Source organism: Ostrea edulis, chromosome 10, assembly GCF_947568905.1.
Source record: "Ostrea edulis chromosome 10, xbOstEdul1.1, whole genome shotgun sequence".
NCBI classification, from domain to species: Eukaryota; Metazoa; Mollusca; class Bivalvia; order Ostreida; family Ostreidae; genus Ostrea; species Ostrea edulis.
In genome coordinates this window covers 36,019,893-36,042,308 of record NC_079173.1, presented here as the reverse complement: position 1 = coordinate 36,042,308, position 22,416 = coordinate 36,019,893, and the positions used below count along the sequence as shown (strand labels likewise).

Sequence of the window (22,416 nt, the reverse complement as noted above, 5' to 3'; positions counted from 1 at the left end):
ACATTTTTTATATCAATACAATACATATCGTAATTCAAATTGAATTATCTCCCTTAGACAGTGATAAATAGATAGTCATAATAAGAAAGATAATAACATACAGATAAAGTGAAATGACCCCAAAATCTATAGGTGTCTTCCTCTTGTTGTATTTCTGTACAAAATTTGAAAACTGTACAATGAAAACTGTTTGAGTTATCGAGTCACAAAGAAAGTGTTCATAATAACAAAGATAATGACAGTCATAGACATGACCCCCCCCCCCCCAAAAAAAAAATTAGGTGTCTTCCTGTATTTCTGTACAAAATTTGAAAACTACGATAAAAACTGTTTGAGTTATCGTGTCACAAAGAAAGTGTTGACGGACAGACGGACGGAAGGACGGTCAATGTGATTACTATAGGGCTTCCCGCGTTTCATCCTAAATATCAGTGTTAATATCTCATCTGCATGTGATAAATATGTACTGCTTATATATTCTGAGATTATGTAACATTTTTCATGACTTCCTGGGACATGTATCCCCAATTACCGTTATATTTTCGTAAATACAATATTTTGTGCACATAAAAATATCTTGCAATTGGTTTACATCGCGATTGAACCGTATAGATTGGAATTTTTGCGTATTCACTGACCGTAATACCGGAACATCACTGTTAATTTATTACTTATGATTGTATTGAGAGGTTTGAATGCTTTGAGTGGCCTCGGAAACATTCATCATGTTTCTCAGATTAATTGTAGACCACATTGCTGCGAGGTTGGTTTTGAATCAAAGAAATGGCAGAGTATATACAATGAGCAAGTTAATTAAATATTACCCAGAGTTCCCGATGATTTTCCGGCAAGGTAAAGTCTATAGTTATCCAGTTCATTTGCAATTGAGAACGTCTCATATTGCTGAAATAAGCTGGTCCCATTTGTCAGCATTATAGTGACGTATAAGGAGCTGGTGAGATCTTTCGTCAATTCGTAGATAACCTCATTACCTGTGAATGAAAGTACAATTATATTTTCAGATGAAACCAAATGACATTGCAACCTGGCGTCAGGTTACATGTTGCTAGATGTTGGCAAGATAAAATATTTCCCCTAATATGAACAACATACTTATGGAATAAGAAAAGGTGATGATAGCTAATAGAGATCAATCTCCGTAGCCGAGTGGTTAGAGCATCGCGCTTAAAATCATACGGCCTCTCACCTCTGGTCGGTGGGGGGTTTGACGGCGCGGGTTCGAATCCTGCTTGCGCCGGTAAGTGAGAAAGTTTCATAGTTTACTTTCGGAAGGTCGGTGGTCTCTTCCCAAGTACATTGTATCTGGGTTCTCTCTTCCACCAATAAAAACTGGGAGCCACCAGATAACTGAAAAAATTGTTGAGTGTGGCGGAAAACAGCACACAACAACGAACAATTCAATGACGAGAACAATTCGAACACGGGCCCCTTTGAACACCAGAGGGAAGTTCAAATGCAGAGGAGGCGTGAACATTTCTATTGTCCAATCACATCCGCCGTAAGTCCCAAACAATTATAAGGCAAATGGAGTAATATGTATTCAAAATTGGAAAGAAATTATTTGTCTAACATTTTGTAAGAAACAGGACAGATAACATTCGACCCAACAACATGCTGTATTTTCTGACAAGGTTAGTATAATGAAAAATCTTACTTTAGACTAGACTGTTTAAACCCCTGTAACATCTACTTATTTGTCAATAGCCTGTTTCGCTTTACAAATGTTTCATACGTTGAACATGCTTTCGGTTATCAAATAAAACCTATATGTAGATCATAACGGAATAATGGTACATGGATATTAGAAGTTGATGGTGGAAAATCTAACGTAATCTTGTTTGTTGCAATGGTCAGGTTTGGGTTTCCCATTTACGTCTACGACCAGTAAAACATCCAAATATGAATCAGATCTGGAAGACTCTGTTGATGTCTTTTATTTCGAATAGACAGGGACATATTGAATTGACATATGAATGGCAATGTGGATATGATAGAAACGTCATTGATGTATCTAAATGTAGAGTTGAAGGCCACAATAAGTGTCTTCCTCTAATGTAGACTATTTTTAAAAAAAACTTGCTTCATAACATTCTGTGACTGCCGCGGTGGTCTAGAGGTAGAGCGTTCGCCCCGCATGCGGAAGGTCGGGGTTCGAATCCCGGCTGCGACAGATCTAAGTCGTTAAAACAAGGAAGTGACAGTTCCATCGCCAAACGCTCGGCATCAAGTGTGAATCAAATTTGGGACAAGGGGAACAAAAATTTAAATTTCAGGACTCCTGCACCCCTGGGACCCTAGGAGTGGGACAAAAACTGCCAAAAATGACAAATTTATTAACATTTTATATAGAACCGCACACACGTAAAAAAAAAACTAAATGCATAGTGATGTGGAGCAGGAAAGCCTCTACCAAAATTGTAAATTTCATATTCCTCGGGGTAGGGTTTCTGACCCCAGGGCGGGGCCATACTTACTATATAGTATTTATGTGTAAAACACTTAAATAATATCTTCATTAGTGCTATTGATACCTGCACCCCAGGGGCCTTATGGGCGGTGTAAAAACTGCCCAAAATTGACCTATTTTCAAAAAAAAATGCTATTGATACTAAATTAAAACTAAAGTTCTATCATTCCTATACTTTTCAAATTTAATATGAAGCATCTTTGGAACAAGGGAGACAAAAATCGTAAATTTCAGGATTCCTGCAACCCATGGGGCCTTAGGGGCATGGCAAAAACTGCCCAAAATTGACTTATTTTCAAAAATCTTCTTCTCTAGAACCGCACATGTTTAAGAAAAACTAAATGAACAATACTGTAGTTCTCTAGAAGGGCCTCTACCAAAATTGTAAATTTCATTATCCCTGGGGTAGGGGTTCTGAGTCCAGAGTGGGGCCAAACTTAGTATATAGTGTTTAACTGTAAGTTTCCTGATACCGGTGTTATTGTAAGTGTGTCAATTCAACTTGCTATTTTTTGGTTGTATTTGCCGCATTTTACACTATTCCGATGTCGGCAAATTTCAGTTTTTAAGATTTTCGTCAGTAAGTTGTAACTGAACTTGAATTTAGTTTTACGCCTGTTACAATATACATTTATATATCACATCAAATTTCACCTGATGCCGAGCGTTTGGCGATGGAACTGCCATTATCTGTTTTAGCGAATTAGGTCTGTCGAGGCCGGGATTTGAACCCCGGCCTTCCGCATGCTGGGCGAAAGCTCTAACCTCTAGACCACCGCGGCGGTCATTGATCATTATAGTGAGTAGCATTATTTAAAAAAAAAACCAACAAAAGTTTAACTTTACCTATCCAGTATTCTCCGTTGGGCGATCCAAATCCAGTTTTATAATCCAACCAGTTTCTATTAAAATCCAGAGATCCATCAAAGCGATTCTGAACAACCTAATAAAATTCACATAGTTATCTTAATTATAGCACATATTCATGTAGTTATTCATTAACACACATTCTAATACGCAATTTCCGAGTTGCCCAATAGTTCTTTCCCTTTGTGGAACTCTTACGCACAGCGAGACGCAAAACATACTATCGTCCACACGTGGTGGGTACAAAACATTTTAAATCATCTCAAAGAGAAATTCCATGATCGTTATAACGATCTAGTTCGTCATTACAACCTATCATTGGTCAAATGCTGCCTGACGTGTTTCATACCGATTGTTAGGCCGTTCTTGGCACACTGATTTTGACTACAGATTTACCTGAGCAAGACATGGGGCTCACGATGGGCGTGACCGGTCGACAGGGGATGCTTACCCCTCCCAGGCACCTGATCCCACCTCTGGTATGTCCAGGGGTCCGTGTTTGCCCAACTCTTTATTTTGTATTTCTTATACACCTGATCCCATCTCTGGTATATCCAGGAGTCCGTGTTTGCCTAACTCTCTATTTTGTATTGCTTATAAGATTTATGAGATTGATCACTGTTCGTTATCTTCACTTTTCACATGACAATTCAGTTCTTCATTGGCACTAAAGCACATGCAAGTGTTGTTAGCCATGTAGTATAAGATACATATATATGTATATACATTATGATAGTGTTACATGGTATTGTAACAACAGGTATAAAGAGTCTTTGCTATATAAACATTTGTAGATGCAATATTGAGAGGATTCAGTAAACAAGATACAGGATAATCATATGATATTTTTGAATATTTTTTTTTCATGCATGTTTGTATAAAGGACAATCAAGTAAAAAATGTTTTTCATTTTCGACAATGGTCTTACAATGGGAACAATATCTGTTTTCTCTAGGAATGACAGAATTACAATATCATCCTGTTTCTATATATAACTGATGCGCACTTTTTCTTAGTTTTGTAAGATAAGAGCGCAGGTTCCTGTGAATTGGAAGACACAGAAATGGTTGTATTTCTAGTTTTTTGTCCTCATAGTTAAACAATGTACCATAAAATGAGAGTTATACACATTGAGTGTTATTGATACGTTCTAATTCTTCAAGTTTTATTTACAAAGAAATCTTGAAGACGAGAAGTTCATTTGCTGTATCACAATTAATATTCAACTTTCTTTGTAATTGTTTTATAAAGATTTGCCAACATTTTATTTTTTCAACGGCCAACTTTGTATCTTTCAAGAATGCATTTTTTTAAAACAAGGTGATCATTAACATTAGATTTTGTCAAATTTTCCAATCTGGAAAAATAATTAAATGCGAGCTGAGATAATTTAACATGTAAAGGGGATTTGCCTAGTTCAAGTTTTGATCCCATGGGCATCCGCGTTAGAATAGGTCCTCAGTACCCCTTGCTTGTCGTAAGAGGCGACTAAATGGGGCGGTCCTTCCGATGAGACCGCAAAAACCGAGGACCCGTGTCACAACAGGTGTGGCACGATAAAGATCCCTCCCTGCTCAATGGCCACAAGCGCCGAACATAGGCCTACATTTTGCAGCCCTTCACCGGCAGTGGTGACGTCTCCATATGAGTGAAATATTCTCGAGAGGGACGTTAAACAATATTCAATCAATCAATCTATGATATCAAAAATAGTATTGTTATAATAAATTCCATAACAATTCTTTTTCTTCTTTATTGAACAGACCAGAACTTGGTTTTTTTTTGGTAAGTTTACATCTTCCATTCTGCACAATATTTTGACAGAGTGTCTATACAATATTGGAGATGTTCAGCTGATTCTGATAATAAAATAAGATCATCAGCAAAAAATAGGTGATTAAAAGTTACATCGCCTAAAGATACAGGATTGGTAATTAATTTATCAAAATAAGTTTCAAAGTCATCAACGAAAATGTAAAATAGAGTTGGACTTAAATTGCCTCCTTGTTTAACTCCTACAGATGTATTAAAAAGTCATTACATACATGTTTTATGATATTGAAAAAATTGCCACCAATTCCTTTTATGAAATCTTAAATAAAAGTGCCGGTCTCCACAAAGTATCCAAAGCTTTTGAAAAATCAACAAAGCATACAAAGAGTTCCATCTTTTCTTTAAAAAGATTTTTACAAACAATACGTTTGGACGATGGAACAGATCCCGCCCAAAATTCTGAGAAATGTTTGACATTTTGTTTTAAATTTCTGGCATGTTAAAAGTGTATTGCAAACATAATATCCATACATTAACTCAAAACAAATATAACCACTTTCACAATCGTAAACTCTCGGTAATCATGTACTGCTCTGTGAATTTTGAACCAAGTGGGTTTGCTGCGGAGCCATGTCGACCGTATAGTTGACTGGTATATAACCCAAATTCGGCATTTTTAAAGGATTTTCCAAGCGAGGTTTAAGATAACTGCAGACAGAGTTAGAAATTTTTTTTGATATCTATGTGATTTATGAAAGGTGAATATAACGAACAGTGATCAGTCTTATAAGCAATATAAAATAGAGAGTTAGGCAAATACGAACCCCTGGTTCTACTTTCGTCTAAACCCCATGCCATCCGTTTTATTTGTCCTATTCTACCATTTATTTCATCGTACCCGAGCTTTTACGTCCATTGACAGCCTTAAAGGAGGTTTTGACATCACTTTGCGTCTCGCGTTATCTGATTGACTCTTCAATTTTCCGAACACATCGGCCTTTTTCTTAGCACTGAACAAAAATATATGAAAGAGCTATTTAAAATTTGTCAAAGGCTCATGATTTTAAAAACGAAAATGACTAATATGAATATCAACTCGGATTGTTTCATGGTAAAAAACTAGTTTTGATACATAACTCTATAGAATTAATTATTTGAAGAAGATAATCAATCGAAATTATTTCAGCTGAAATGCTTATCTGAGGTATAGTTGAGAAAGATGACGCAAGTGCAAGCTAATCAGATAATGCGAGACGCAAAGTGATGTCACGACCTCCTTTAAGGCTGTCAATGGACGTAAAAGCTCGGATACGATGAAAGAAATGGCAGAATACGACAAATAAAACTGATGGCATGGGATTTAGATAAAAGACGAGTAGAACTACATTAGCCTGACGAGAAATTCGCAGAAATTCCTTCGATAAAATTGGTTTATACCCCGTGAATCGGTCTCGAAGTAGGTAGCCCCCTGTTTCTTTACATGATTTGTTGCACACCTTTACATATATTAGTATTTCACAAGTGGTCATCTCTAAAGCTTACAGAAGGTACAAACTGACTATCCAGAACGACTTATGAAGGTGATCGGTGGGGAAATAACAGATTTTGGATACATGTTTGGTTCTGTATAAAATAATTTCATTCTGGAAAGGGGGGTATGTACATGTACATAAGATCTATACAAGTTATCCACACTTCAGGTGCCTGTGGTCACACCCGCCCTATTCTTGATCACGTAAACGGAGTTATCCGTAGGCAAAATCAGTGTGCCAAGAACGGCCTAACAATCGGCATGAAACACGTTGGACAGCATTTGACCCAATGATAGGTTGTATTGGCAAACTCGATTGTTATAACGACCATAAAATTTGCGAAATGCTGATATTAAACGCGACTGTTGAAACCCCTGCACCATCAATTTGTTTGTCAGTAGCCTTCCTCGATGTGAAAACTGATCATACGCAGAACAAGCTCTTGCATATCGAATCTGTTGAGAGATATAATCAGCATATGCAGGTGATAGTGGAATATTGCGACATGAATATGGGAAATTGACGATGTAGAAGCTGAAGTCGTGTCGGTTGGCATAAAGTTGAGTTGTTAGTTTGCCGTTTTCAACAGGTACCGGCAGTCCAAATGAGCAGGTACTTAAAATTACAATCAAAGGCGTTCCTTTGTCCGTCGACGACTCTGCCGTAAGAAACATGCTTGATCAGTTCAAAGTTTCTCTATGCAGTGAAACAAAATACGAAAAAATAAGAAATCCCAGTACCCTCAGAATGACAGAGATATTGAATGGAAATAGATTCGTGTATGTTAAACCCTTTAAAGAGGGGGAGTTTCTACCCCGATCCTTCGTGTGCGCCGGGATTCAGTGTTTGTTATTTCATAAGGGCCAACCCTCTCTCAAGCGTTCTCCTAGATGTACAAAATGTTGGAGCAATGAACATTTTACAAATCAGTGTGACAGCGTTCAGTGTTGCAAAGCCTGTAAAAAACCAGGGCATAATCCAGGAGATGAAAAGTGTGAGCTCTATACAGAGGCGGATCCTAATATTATTCCATTTAGTGGAAAAGATGACATCCTTTCAAATTTTCACCTTAACGATATCAAAGTATTCGGTGTTGAACACAAATCATCGGAGCATGCATATCAGTACGTAAAGGCAGTGCGTTCAGGTGACATTCCACGCGCGACGGCTATCCAAGCTGCACCCACTGCCTTAGATGCCAAACAAATCGGTAACAACATTTTGGCTTCTCAACATTTCATTGATTCTCAATACAACATCATGAAGGAAATCGTGGAAGCTAAGCTAGCTCAAGTTCAAGAATTTTACGATGCTTTGAAAAGTGCACCCCCAAAAGCCTTGTTCGTGGAATCCACCTACGACGATTTCTGGGGATCGGGGCTTAACAAAACTGGTACGACGCACACTGACAAATCTGATTGGCCTGGTGAAAACACGCTATGTGATATCATTACCAAGCTTTCCAAAAAGGTCAAGAAAACAAAAAATGCACCCGATGCCAGCAAAATGCGACACAGTCGTAGAAATCGGTCACAAAATGAAATCCTCAATTCTGGAGAATCAGATTAGAGCTTTAGCGTAATGAATGATTTATCCATTATTTCCCTCAATGCTAGAGGGATGAATAGCTATGAAAAAAGACAAAAAAATTTCGATTGGTTAAGAGACACTAATGTTCATATAGCTTTAATTCAAGAAACGCATTTTGTTGAGAAGAATCAATCGAAGTATAACAGCCGTTGGTTCGGCAAATGTTTTCATGCTTTTTCGAATTCACCCCATGCACGGGGTGTTTCAGTTTTATTTAACAATGTAGATATTGATGTAGAAAATGTACCCAAAACTCAAGATGGTAGAATTTTACTACTTAATATAAATTTTCAAAATAATGCATACACAATTGTCAATATTTATAGTCCAAATTCAGAAACGGAAAGAGTGTCTTTTTTCAAAAAGCTAAAAGCTTATATTTCAAAATATGCCTTACATGAAGAAAATATAATTCTAGGAGGCGATTTTAATTGTGTTTTTGATAAAACGGATAGGAAAAATAAAACTATGGCTGCAGATAAAAGCACAAACATTTTGATAGAAATTTTAAATAAATTCAATCTTAATGATACTTGGAAAAAAATTCAGGGGTTAAAACCTGGATTTACGTGGTGTAATTCAAGCAACAAACCCGTAAGTCGTATTGATTATATCTTTTTAAGTCAAATCATGTTAGCTAAAGTTCACAAAATACGTGTACAACAAGTGCCAGGAACTCATTCTGATGGAATCAGGTTAAGTGATCACAAAGCTATTAAACTCTCTGTTACTGTAAATGAAAATGAAAGAGGTAAAGGTTATTGGAAACTTAATACGAGTCTTTTGAACGATAAGAAATATAAAATGATTATTAATGATTTAATTCATAAATATAATGTTAAAATAGCAGATTTGAATACTATAAATGTACATGATCTTTGGGAACAACTTAAACAAGAAATTCGTAGCTTAAGTATTTCATATTCAAAATCACTGTCAAAAGTTACAAAAAGTCTGTCATGGATCTAGAAAAACAAATACAGGATATAGAAGATAAACCTGCAAATGAAATTAATATGAAAGAAAAAAGGACCCTTGAAAATGAACTAACTCATCTGTATGACAAAAAATCAAGGGGGGCACAGATAAGATCTAGAGTAAAATGGATAGAAGAGGGAGAAAGAAATACGTCCTATTTTCTCAGATTAGAAAATTACCATCAATCAGACAATGTGATTAGAAAGGTAACAGAACAAACAAAAAGTGTTTATAATGATAATGATATTTTAAATGAAATATGTTCATTTTATGACAAACTATATGAATCAAAGCACATTGATGATAATGAAATACAAAATTATTTAAATGAAGTAAATATTGAACAAAAATTAGATGAAAATGGAAGATTATTTTGCGATGAAATGTTTACTCTTCAAGAATGTAAAGAAGCGGTAATGAATCTTAAAGATAATAAATCACCCGGGATGGATGGAATTCCTAATGAATTCTATATAACCTTTTGGAATGAAATTAAAGACATTTTTTATGCAACTCTTGAATACACTTTTGAAACTGGTAATATGCCCTTTACACAAAGGCTCTCACTTTTATCATTACTGCATAAAAAGGGAGAAAGAGATAAGATAAAAAATTATCGACCGATTAGCTTAACAAATTCAGATTACAAAATTTTAGCATTCGTGTTAGCTAGAAGGCTACAAAAAGTAGTTGATAATCTAATCAATGAAGACCAAACTGCTTATATTAAAGGCAGATTTATTGGATTTAGTGCAAGGACTATCCTTGATATATATGAATATTGTGAAAACTCAAATGACCCACAAATTTTGTTATTCTGTGATTTTGAGAAAGCTTTTGACTCGGTGGAGTGGAATTTTTTGTTTAAAACACTGGAGAAGTTTAATTTTGGTGCAAGTTTTATGCAATGGATAAAAATAATGTACAAAGACCCTATTTTTAGAGTGAAAAATAATGGATGGATTTCTAAAACGTGTAAAATGAATAGAGGAATCAGACAAGGTTGTCCATTGTCTGGCCTGCTTTTTATTTTTGTAGCAGAAGTCCTTGCCTGTAATATTAGATCAAATAAAGATATAAATGGGTTTAAGATCAAAGAAATGAAACAAGAAATAAAAATAGTTCAGCATGCTGACGACTGTACGATTCCTATTAAGAATGAAAAATCATTACAAATAGCGTTAAACAGAATTGATATTTTTTGTAAACATTCAGGATTAAAACTAAATAAAGATAAAACAGAATGTTTATTATTAGGAAAGTTTAAAGGAACAAAAAAAAAGAAATTCTTAATCTGAAAGTAAATGAAAATTCAATTAAAGCATTAGGTATCCACATTGGTCATAGTAAAGAAGAGTGTTTTGAAAAAAACTGGATACGGTATCGAAGAGATATAGAAAAATTATTAGATTCATGGAGAACTAGAAAACTTACAATATTTGGAAAATGCTGCATAATAAACTCTTTGGCAATATCAAAATTAGTATATGCAGCAACTTTATTACCAACTCCTGGTGATGAATTTATCAAAGAAAGAAATAAAATAATATTTAATTTCATTTGGAATAAGAAAGACAGGATTAAAAGAAACACCCTGATAGGAGATAAACTAAAAGGAGGAATACACATAGTTGACTTAAAATCCAAATTCAAAGCGCTTAAAGCATCATGGATCCCAAAAATAATATCGTGTAACCATAAATCAAAAGACTTTTTCCAGAGTTTCTGTCAAAGGAATCAATATGATATTTACTATCTATTAAAGACAAACGACTCATTTTTGAGTGAAAGTGGAATGTTACATAAATACATACCCTATTTTTATAGAGAAATTATTACATATTCAATGAAGCTAAGGGCAATTCGACAACATTACAATTTTCCCAAAATATTTGGAAAAATAAAAGATTTACTTATAAAAATGAGACACTTTGTTTTACAAATTTGATGAAAAGTGGTGTTTTAAAAGTAGATGATCTGTTTAATGAAATTGGATTCAAGGATATTACTGATTTTTCAAATCTTACAAACAAACATAACTGGTTGTGTGAATATAAAATACTAAGAAATGTTTTTAATAAAATAAGTCATAAGACAGAATACCATATAGAAAAAGAAAACGTGTTTTTATTTAAAAATGGAAAAATTGAATCTATAATTGGCAAATCTTGTAAATTCTTTTACGACATTTGTTGATGACAAGTTTCAAAGATCATATATGGAAAGTATGTGGGAAAAGACTTTTATGTTGGAAAAGTCAGACTGGACTAATATTTATAGAAATAATGTATGTAAAGTTGTTGATAAAAATGTTGCTGAATTTAACTACAAACTTTTGCAATCTTTTATGCAACAATTATCTACTTAGCAAATGGAAAAAAGATGTTCATAGAAACTGTACATTTTGTGCTGATGTCATTGAAAACAATGCACATTTAATTTTTGAATGTCAAAATGTAAGACAGATATGGAATACTGTTGAAATGGTGCTTGAAATTGACATTCGATGGAAACATATTGTTCTCGGCTTTTTTCATGAAGATAATCCTAAAGTGCATACATTTAACTATGTGATTTCATATATTGCTTTCAGAATTTACAAAAGTAAAAGGATGTTAAGACTTGAAAACAAAACTGAAAGTGTGAATAATCTGTTGATACAGGTTAAATTAGACTGTTGTAGAACATACTTAACATTAAGAAAATCAAAGTACGATTTCCTAGATTACAAATTATTTGAGAGACTTTCTTTGTTACTTTAATGCTTTATATTATAACACATGTATTGCAATAATCTGTATGTACTATGTATCTGATATTCAGTTTCCAACAATAGCATTCCACCAGTACTTGAGGGTGACCTGTTCCTCAGTACTTGTTGTTAGGGGAGTGGTGAACTGTTTGTGATTGTGTCTCCCCTGCAACAATATGGATCAATCATTGCTTTATATATATGTATTAAGTAGATTAGATTTTGCATACTGATATAATTTTGACACCTAAATATATTTTACTTTTTTTAGTTGAAAAATATTGCTATCTAGCATGTAAATCTTTAAGTGTAAAAGAAAAACAATATTATCAACTATACTGTTTGATATCATGTAGATATATTTCTTAAATATGCATACATGTATAGTTAACACATATATGTACAGTGTATATATATATATATATATATATATATATATATATATATATATATATATATATATACATATATCCAATCCATGGAGCCCCTGGCACCCTAGGTGAGCATTATTCGGGGGTCTCTGCGGAGACATTACCCCCAAATATCAAATGTATGTTAGCTAGAAATAAAAGATATTGAAAGGAAAAAAAAAACCTATTCAATTCTAAGTTCCCTGAGATACGCATGTTTTGAAAACAATACAAACAGAAATTGCGTAATAAGTGTGGTTCCTTTATGGCAATGGAACGATTGTTAAAAATCACAAGGAGTTTAAAATGATAAAACGTAAAGAGTAAGATAATACCAGGGGAATAGGAATTTACTTCGGTATATCCGTAAATTCGTTATATCTGTGTTCGTTATAGACGCATATTTTTATATAGAATAAATAAGAATTTGCCGGGGAAATTCATTTCACTTCGCTATAGCCGTAATTCCGCTATATGCGTGTTCGCTACATGTGTATATTCGAATTTTACTGTATATCGAATCGACATATGGATGAAAATGAGTATCGCTAATACATAAAACGTCGACAATATATTTAAATGTCGAGTTGAAGGTCACAGCAAGAGATTCTTGATATAAAAAGAGCTTATCAATACTTCAGATTTTGAATTTGCATGGAATAGTAAAGAAATGTTAAAGAAAATCAATATTTAATTGAGATGAAACAAAGATTAGGTGATACGTTTACACAAGAAGTTCGCAGTCAGTTTAAAACTTCTCTCCAGTGTATTTTATACAACTATTTAAATGATAGCTATGATCTTCAGCTATATTTAACCCTGGCAAAACCAACAACAGAGATATATGTACAATACGGTCGACAGGGAATGCTTACTCCTCCTAGGCACCTGATCCCACCTCTGGTGTGTCCAGGGGTCCGTGTTTGTCCAACTCTCTATTTTGTTTTGCTTATAGGAGTTAGGAGATTGATCACTGTTAGTTATCTTCACCTTTCATGCGTACAATGTATTAGTTAATATCTTTATCTTATCATTTATAAATTGAACGTAAATGAATTGATATTTCAAAATATGAGATACCTAGTAAATCCTTATGAAGACGAGCTTCATTTTATGTTGGTGTGTTCGTATTTTAATAAATGTAGAAAAATGCACTGCTGTCAACAACGATTGTAAACTGCGAAAATATCTGTAGAAATGTTCAATATTGGAGGCAGAATAAAATTAAACTACATGTGTAATTCATTACTTATTATATGAGGAGATTATACTCCCTATTACATTGTATTATCACTATTAATGGGGGGGGGGGGGGGGGGGGGGTCATTGGTTTTATTTGATGTAATTCGTAATCAGAAAAAGCTAAGTTTTATTTGGGAATATGTAAATAATTAATTAAAACAAAGTCTTTTCAAGAGTATCAGTGTCACACTTAATTATATCCAAATGAAACTGTTCTCAAGTTGTGTGAATTCAAGGTTTTTAATGTCACTGTGACTAAAGTTAGGGTATACTGTTTTTGGGAGTTGATTCTTAATCCCAGAAGCATCTGGTGCAAACCTACATGAAATCAACTCCCATCAGTACTTTGATTGTTCCTGCTGCCTTTTTGAATCTATATTTTATATGTGCATTCTGTGTGGCATGAAATTTTTTATGACAATATTTTTTTTTTACCTTGTTAGCTTGATCTTAAAGTTCGATCTACTTTTAAGAAAATCTAATATCTCTTGAATAATATAAAGTAAAACTTTCATATTTTGTATATAGATATCTTCTGGCAAGACCTTTCATTTCATATTTTGACCTTGTGATTATGACCTTCCCCAGAACATCAAGTTGATGTTAGTAATATTGGTATTAAAGCATCCTTAAGTTGTTTGAATTCAAGTTTGGTTATGTCGTGAACTTTTGGGGCTAGGTTGGAGTCACAATATTTAAAAACATCGAAAGATCACAACAGCAGGGTCAATGTCACTTAAGTGAGCGATGTGGTCCATTCTCCTTTTGTTTTTCTTTGAACTCCATGATAAGCTTTATCATTACATGTATAGGAATATTGCAAAGGAATATCACCAATATTTTAATTTCCTTATTATTATTATTTACAGTATTTTATAGCGCATTATAACGAGTTAGTATCTCGTAATAACGAGTTAATTATCTCGTTTTAACGAGTTAGTATCTCGTTATAACGAATTAATTATCTCGTTATAACGAGTTAGTTATCTCGTTATAACGAGTTAGTTATCTTGTTATAACGAGTTAAGTATCTCGTTATAACGAGTTAATTATCTCGTTTTAACGAGTTAGTATCTCGTTATAACGAATTAATTATCTCGTTATAACGAGTTAGTTATCTCGTTATAACGAGTTAGTTATCTTGTTATAACGAGTTAAGTATCTCGTTTTAATGAGTTAAGTATCTCGTATAACGAATTAGTATTTATGGAGGGCCTGTACTTTCCAAAATTTCGACAAACTGATTAGAAATTATTTGAATTGCATATGATTATTTCATAATGACTATTGTGCAAGATTTTATTTGTCGTAAAGATGACAAGAAAATGTTAGTTATTGCTTCAAACAAATTAACATATGATGATTCATTTTTTTTCTACTCAACAAAAATACCTACTTTCCCTTGTCAAGAAGAAATGTAAATTGTGTCGTTTTGATAACAAGTCGAGTAAATACAACAATGCTTTGGCAAAATGTTTGAGCTAATTTCATATTTGAGCAAAAATCAGCCAGCCTAGATGCTGATGATTCTTTTGAGAATATAGATATATTTATAAATATTATGCAAGCTTGTTAGTTCAAGAACTAAAGTCCCCTTCCCCCTTTTTAACAGCGTTGATTTACCGTTATTTTCTACATTAAATACTTTCTTTGCAATCCAAAGTAAGATAGTTTGGGTTATTCTCCCTTTTATTTCCTTTTTTCAAAGTATATCGAGTGTTAAGGATGTAGGCTTGAACAAGTAGAGGTAACGAACGTTGACGTTAACCCTATATCTGTAAGAGATACAAGACTCCGATGCTCTATCATGTCAGATACGGACTGGTACGATCCGCGTAGCAGCGAGTGATCAGTCCCGTATCTGACATAATAGACCATCGGAGTCTTGTATCTTACTTAAAATATTGTTCTGTCTATAACAGTACTTCTCATAATATTGGCCTGCTCTTAATAGTACTGGACTATATTCAGTACAGTATGAAAAATAAAGTACTGTCAAGACAAAGAACTAACGTCACAACAATGTTTTAAAGATCAGGTAAACAAGTAATCCGTGGTTGAAATTACTCTGTAAAGAACGTCCTACTAATTGATATAATAAATTGAACTCATGTAGAAAAGGACGAATACTCGCTAAACCCCGCCCCCACCCCCTTCTGATTACAATATTGTGGGTGTGCTTTCACTTGCGCCCACCCCATCCCGGATTTTAAAGTTTGGATTTTCATTCTTTTTTATTTGATTTTGCTTGTCAAGAATTACATGTATAGACAATTGTGACGTCAACTTCTCAGAAGATTACCCCTACCACTTCTCTCATTTTGAAAACAGTTCTACGTGCTTGAATTATCAACCCACCAATAAATAATAGAATCATTCATGGGTCAAATGCTGTCTGATGTGTTTCATACCGATTGTTAGATTATTCTTGACGCGCGGATTCTGACTACGTATTACTCCGCTTACCTGATCAAGATATAGTGCTCTTGGCGGATGTGACTGGTCGGCAGGGGGTGCTTACTCCTCCTAGGCACCTGATCCCAACTCTACTATATGCAGGGGTCCGTGTTTGTCCATTTTTTTGTTTGTATTCCTTATAGGAGTTATGAGATTGATTACTGTTCGTTATCTTCACCTTTTCATGAAGATAGAGCAGGTAGCAGGACATATCTGTTATTAATACTACATGTACTTTAAATTCATGCTTTTAATAGACCCAAGCCAACAGCAGATTGGATTTATTTATGTTATATCACCATAAAAAAGGTATAACCGATAAGTAATATATTTACTTACAAACATCGGTAAATTAATATACAGGGTACTGTGGTGATTTACTTTTACAGCATACACGCATTTTTACCAACATTTACAAAGTTGATATGTGTTTTTTACTCTGAAAAATCTAGATTAAGAACACATTTTCAGATTCTCTTAATGGTTCTTTTTTATTTCTTTAAGTACATGCAATTGTATTATTGCAACGACTTGTTTAAAAACTAATCTTCGATTTCAGGAACAATCTTGAGAAGGACCTACAAAGTTTCCATAATATATCTTGTTATTGCAAGTTTATTATCTCGTTATAACGAGTTAATTATCTCGTTATAACGAGTTAATTATCTCGTTATAACGAGTTAATTATTTTGTTATAACGAGATACTAACTCGTTATAACGAGTTAATTATCTCGTTATAACGAGTTTATTATCTCGTTATAACGAGATACTCATTCGTTATAACGAGTTAATTATCTCGTTATAACGAGATAATTAAGTCGTTATAACGAGATACTAACTCGTTATAACGAGATATTTAAGTCGTTATAACGAGATACTACCTCGTTATAACGAGATGATTAACTCGTTATAACGAGATAATTAAGTCGTTATAACGAGATACTAACTGGTTATAACGAGATGATTAACTCGTTATAACGAGATAATCAAGTCGTTATAACGAGTTAGTTATCTCGTTATAACGAAATAATTAACTCGTTATAACGAGATACTAACTCGTTATAACGAGATACTAACTCGTTATAACGAGATACCAACTCGTTATAACGAGATACTAACTCGTTATAACGAGTTAGATTTTTTTTTTTACTTTTCAAAAATGAGCCTATCCGGCTTTCGTATTAAAACAATAAACTACAATTAAAGATTGAACATATCTAAAACAGTGTAAAAAAATAAATTAAAAAAAATATTCGTTTCATTAAAAGAATATGAATTCTAGCACTGGCTTACACAAAATCGTGATTAAACTACAGAAAATACATACAAAAAGGTTTCATAAAAAAGAACATTAATACTGTCACTGGAAATGGCTTACATAAAATCGTGATAAGCAAGTCTGGAGAAGTAAGTTTTTAAATTTTTCTTGAAAAGCTCGAAAGAATTTTCGTTGCGGATGTAACTTGGAAGGTTATTCCAGAGTGTAGCGGTCAAACCTTCTGTAAAGATGATCTTCATCTCTTTCTAAGTCAAATTTATTTTACACTTAAAATTTGTAGAAAATTCTTCCAAGAGAGGCAGTTGTTAAAGGTGTTGTGGAGGTAATTTCTATCAAAGAGAACACTACTGTTGCCACACACGGTACATACCAAGATTTGCTCAGGAATGGAATGTAGGATTTTTTGTTGTTGATAATTCTAGAAACTGATATGGAAGAAGTTCTCCTAAGAAATATTCCTTTCGTTGTGGATATTCTCACTCCAGCTTCTATTGTCCTCACAACATAGAGATATAGGTTTTAATAATAATAATAATGATTGATTTTATATAGCGCTTTTTCCAGTGTATGCTGCTCAAAGCGCTTTACAATACATTATTACCCCGGCAAACTAAGCTTATATCAATCTAGAACTTTCTCAGCTTCCTGGTAAGCAAGGTGCCGTTACTGGCGCTAGAGCACTAACATTCTAACAATATCTTTCACTGTCTATAGCCAGGTACCCCTTTTACACTTGGATGGAGTGAGAAAATTCATGTAAAGTACCTTTCCCAAGGACACAACGTCAGCCCTCCGCGGCCAGGCAGGACCTTTCGATCAAGAATCTGACAGCCTAACCACTAGGCCACACCGACGCACACTTACTGTGTGTTAAGTCAACATATGTTGAAATGTAGGAAAGACGTCTTAAAATTCATTTTTATTAATTAGCATTTTAGATTCTAACATGCATCAATTGTAACTGTTTTTAATTAGCTCTCGATCTTAATTATAGTGCTTTATTTTGATACTTTTACGGATATATAAGATTTTATGTCATACTGTCATTTAACTGTTTGATTTTGTATTTTTGCTTTCCTCACCGCTACCCTTGTAAAGCGCCTTAGAGTAATTTGTTTTATATAAGGCGCTATATAAATTTTATTATCATTGTTATTATTTAATATGATTCCCACAGGCATCCAATATTAATGCTGATGTGTTGACTCTTCCCGGTGTCTTGTTGCACTCTGTTTGTATGTATTGCTTTCTTGTGTCTGTTAACAATATCAATGTTGATTTCTCGATGATTTTCAACTTCGTATACTGTGCACTGTGATTTCGCGGGATTTTATCTGAGTTTGCTTTCTTAATTGCATGATGTTTTGAGAGATCTTAAACTAAGCTCATTAGAGAATAATCTCAAATCTGAGGAAAACTCATTTGACACATTTAAGTTTGAGAAAATCTTAACTTGGTGGCATTGCTTGTTGAGTAAAACTCATTAATATTTTTTTTTTTTTTTTTTTTTTTTTTTTTTTTTTTTTAGAAATTTGAGAAAAGAAGCGTATTTCATCTAGACTAGCTTTACGCACGGGAAATTAAACTAACGGAACAATCGTCTGTGAAATTCCTTGATGTTATATCCAATTATATTTTATTCATAATATGCATGTACATATATCAAAATTTTGTTTTTCATAGTTTTTGTCAATAATTTAACAAAAAGAGTCAAGGAGGAAATTACTACTCATTATTAATAACCGTAAAATTGCAAAATACTTAATTGATGAAAAAACGTAGGAGTTATGAGATTGATCACTGTTCGTTATCTTCACTTTTCAGGTGTTGGGGCTTAATGTTTATAATTGCCTCGATGACTTAAACGTTTGAAGTGAGATACCAATTTAGTCTTGATTTATGTGAACTATGGCCGCGTTAAAAAACAAAACCAAGTTAACATTTGTTTAAACTTCATATATTAGCGAGCGCAGCGAGCCAGCGCGGAGCGCTGGCTCGTACTGCGAGCTCTAATGACTAGAGCGCGGGAAATAATCCGAGCTAAATCTCAACCTCTAACAAGAATTTTTTTTTGACGCCAATCCCAGAAGTCCCTCGTACAAAATGGCGGATGGTTCGATTCGTAAAATAATAATAAAAAAAATCTTTGAAGTATTACAAACCTTTCTTATTTGAAAGGAAAGGATGACAATCATATTCTTCCCCCTTTCTTTTTCTTTTTAAAATATTGTCTAAAGAAATGTAAACAGTCACGTCACAACTACCAGGCTACGTCACAACACGCTCGTTGCATTTCCCGCTAAACTGGTTCCTACATTGGCGAGAAGAGCAAGACAGTAATCCTACGTATTGACAGTGAACCAGATCAGTTTTCAATATAAATTTTTTGAAAATGTATTCAGATATGCTGCGCTCGCCCCAACGGTCACATCGTAATCATATTACAATATTTTAGACATTTTTAACGGACCCTTGTTGAAATGTTCTCGCAAGCTTTGGATCACTTGGTTGTTTTTTTTCACTTAACTAGATGAAATCCCGCGCAAGCGCGGGAAATCACAATTGAATAATATTGCATTAGAGGAAGGACTTTTTAAATGCGTATTTGAATCGTTGCACACATGAATTGAATAAACGATATCTTTAATTCAAATGAATTTAAGAATAACTTTTGAATAATTGTATGCATTAGTTGTGACATCATTTACAGTAAATAAAACTTGATTATTAGGAATTCACTGGGAACTTCAAATTAAATGTTCCTTAAATAACACGAATGATCTCTCTTCTCTCCGAATTGAAAATTAGAGAATGATTTTATGAATACAATGTTAATCCGTCATGTCGATAGTTGGCAAAAGACAAAGTGAATGGTAGTTTATAATTTCAAAATTTTTAACTCTCAAGAATTGCGAATGTTTATAATGGTAGTTTTTGTCCAGTGCGACTATTTAAGGGCATAATTATGAATGCATGTCGTTTCTTGTCAAACGCAATAATTGAAACCATAATGCACTATATGAATTCAGGGGCAGATCCAGGAGTTTTTGAAGGGGTGTGTGTTGGTTTTTAAAAAAAAAAAGGGGGGGGGGCACCCTCAAAATGTGTGATTTTTACCAAACTTTAGCAAACTTTTCCAACAAAAGGGTCCGACCCCAAGAACTCCCATTTGGGTCTACCACTGGAATGAGAAATAGAAAAACTTCTGTATTGTAAACAGTGACCTGTTTTCTTGGCAGGTAGTGTACAACCTATTTTCGGTAAAATGTTTAAAATTATATGGCGCAAACTCCCAGACCAGTCCAGGAGCATTCAATATCTGACATATTGGACAGTTTTCGACTTGTTACTTACTTTAAAGATCTGGGTCATCACAAAACATGTTCAACCAAACTAAAAACTTTTTTTGTGTTATCCATATGTTTGTACATCTCAGTAACTGTTACATTTGTAATAAATCATCATAAAAAGCTAGTCAAAACAGTGACTTCTATAATCATGGAAGAAATCAAGAACATAGAAGATATCAGATGAATATCGTATTAAAAAAATTCTCGGGAGGAGGTGCCCTCAGTTGAATGAGATGTATAGATATAAATGTTCATAAAATGGGCTTAGTCAGAAGCATTATGAGTATACATGAAACTAACATTGAACACCTACACAATTTTATGTTGATCATGTTGTAAACCAATCGCAACTTCTCGGTTTGATGGAAAGGCCAGATAATGCGCAATTAATTGTGCCTCGCTTCGTTCTGGAAATTCCCATCAGGCTGATTCAAGACTAAACTCACCGATTGAAGAAACGAAGTCATATCTTATTTATTCAACAATTATCAAAACTTATTTCTTCTATAAGATCAAAATCAAGCATCGATAAACTTAATATCGTATTATATTAAATTGTCCTTTTAAAGGGACTGGTTCACGTTTTTCAAAAGAAATATTTTTCATTTTTAATGTTAAAAATTAAACATATAGCTCATTTAATGTTAACAACCAAAATTTGGACCGTCTGAACAAAGACTCGAGAGTCTTTTTATGTAAACAAACAAACCAGTAAAACGTTAAATTTGTAATTCAAAGCATCTTCATTTGGTACAATCACAAATTTTAACTTTTAAATGACACATTTTACCTAAAGTATACTTGAAATGTGATATATAATAAACTTGGATCAATATCCATTTATTTTGAAAGCTCTGTAAACAATAACACACCTCAATCTTTGTTTTCAAAACAAATAATAAACTCTCTATAATGAGCCTATGCCATGATGAATAACCTTAATTTTTTGTGAAACCTTCTAAACATATTAGACTGTAGATTTTGATCATTTAAAGTAAAAAATAAAATTTGGGGGGAAATCGTGATTCAGCCCCTTTAACAAAAAATGAAAACTCGCTTAGATCCGCTTCTTTACTCTCAATTTCTGCTATGAAAGGTGAAGATAACGAACAGTGATCTCATAACCCTTACAAGCAATACTAAATAGATAGTTGGGCAAACACGTACTCCTGGACACACTAGAGGTGGGATTTCAGGGTAGTTTGTCGAAAACGAAAGTGGGTTTTTACTTGATTTTATGATATCATTTAAGATTCTATTAGATTATAGCTTACGGACTTCACCTCATATATGGAATAATATTAAAGGTGCAAGCGGTAACTCGGGAGCAAGCGTTTTGGAGTTTATTGGCAAAATTTGTTAATTTAAAAGTATACAACTTGATGTTGTCAACACTGTCTTTTACAATGTCTGTAAACTCGAATATTTATTATGAAAAAGTGAAGGTAACGAAGACTGATCCCTCACAAATACCATAAAACTCGATTAAAGAACAGAAATGGCCGGGTTGCTTTAAAATGAAAGGTAAAGATAACGAACAGTGATCAATCTCATAACTCTTATAAGCAATACAAAATAGCGAGTTGTGCAAACACGGATCCCTGGATATACCAGAAGTGGGATCATGTGCCTAGGAGGAGTAAGCATCCCCTGTCGACAGGTCACACCCGCCTTGAGCCCTATATCTTGATCAGGTA

At 33.8% G+C, this 22,416-nt stretch overlaps 1 protein-coding gene across 1 annotated transcript in view; it reads right to left on the bottom strand.

Annotated features, from left to right (window-relative positions):
* Window positions 1-22,416, bottom strand: part of LOC125665386 (angiopoietin-1-like) — a 51,434-nt gene that overhangs the window by 10,714 nt on the left and 18,304 nt on the right. Inside the window, exons 4-5 of the mRNA XM_056151207.1 lie at window positions 3,335-3,431; window positions 825-992 (exon numbers count right to left, since the gene is read on the bottom strand). Coding sequence (XP_056007182.1) covers window positions 825-992; window positions 3,335-3,431 — 265 coding nt within the window. The remainder of the gene's footprint in view (window positions 1-824; window positions 993-3,334; window positions 3,432-22,416) is intronic.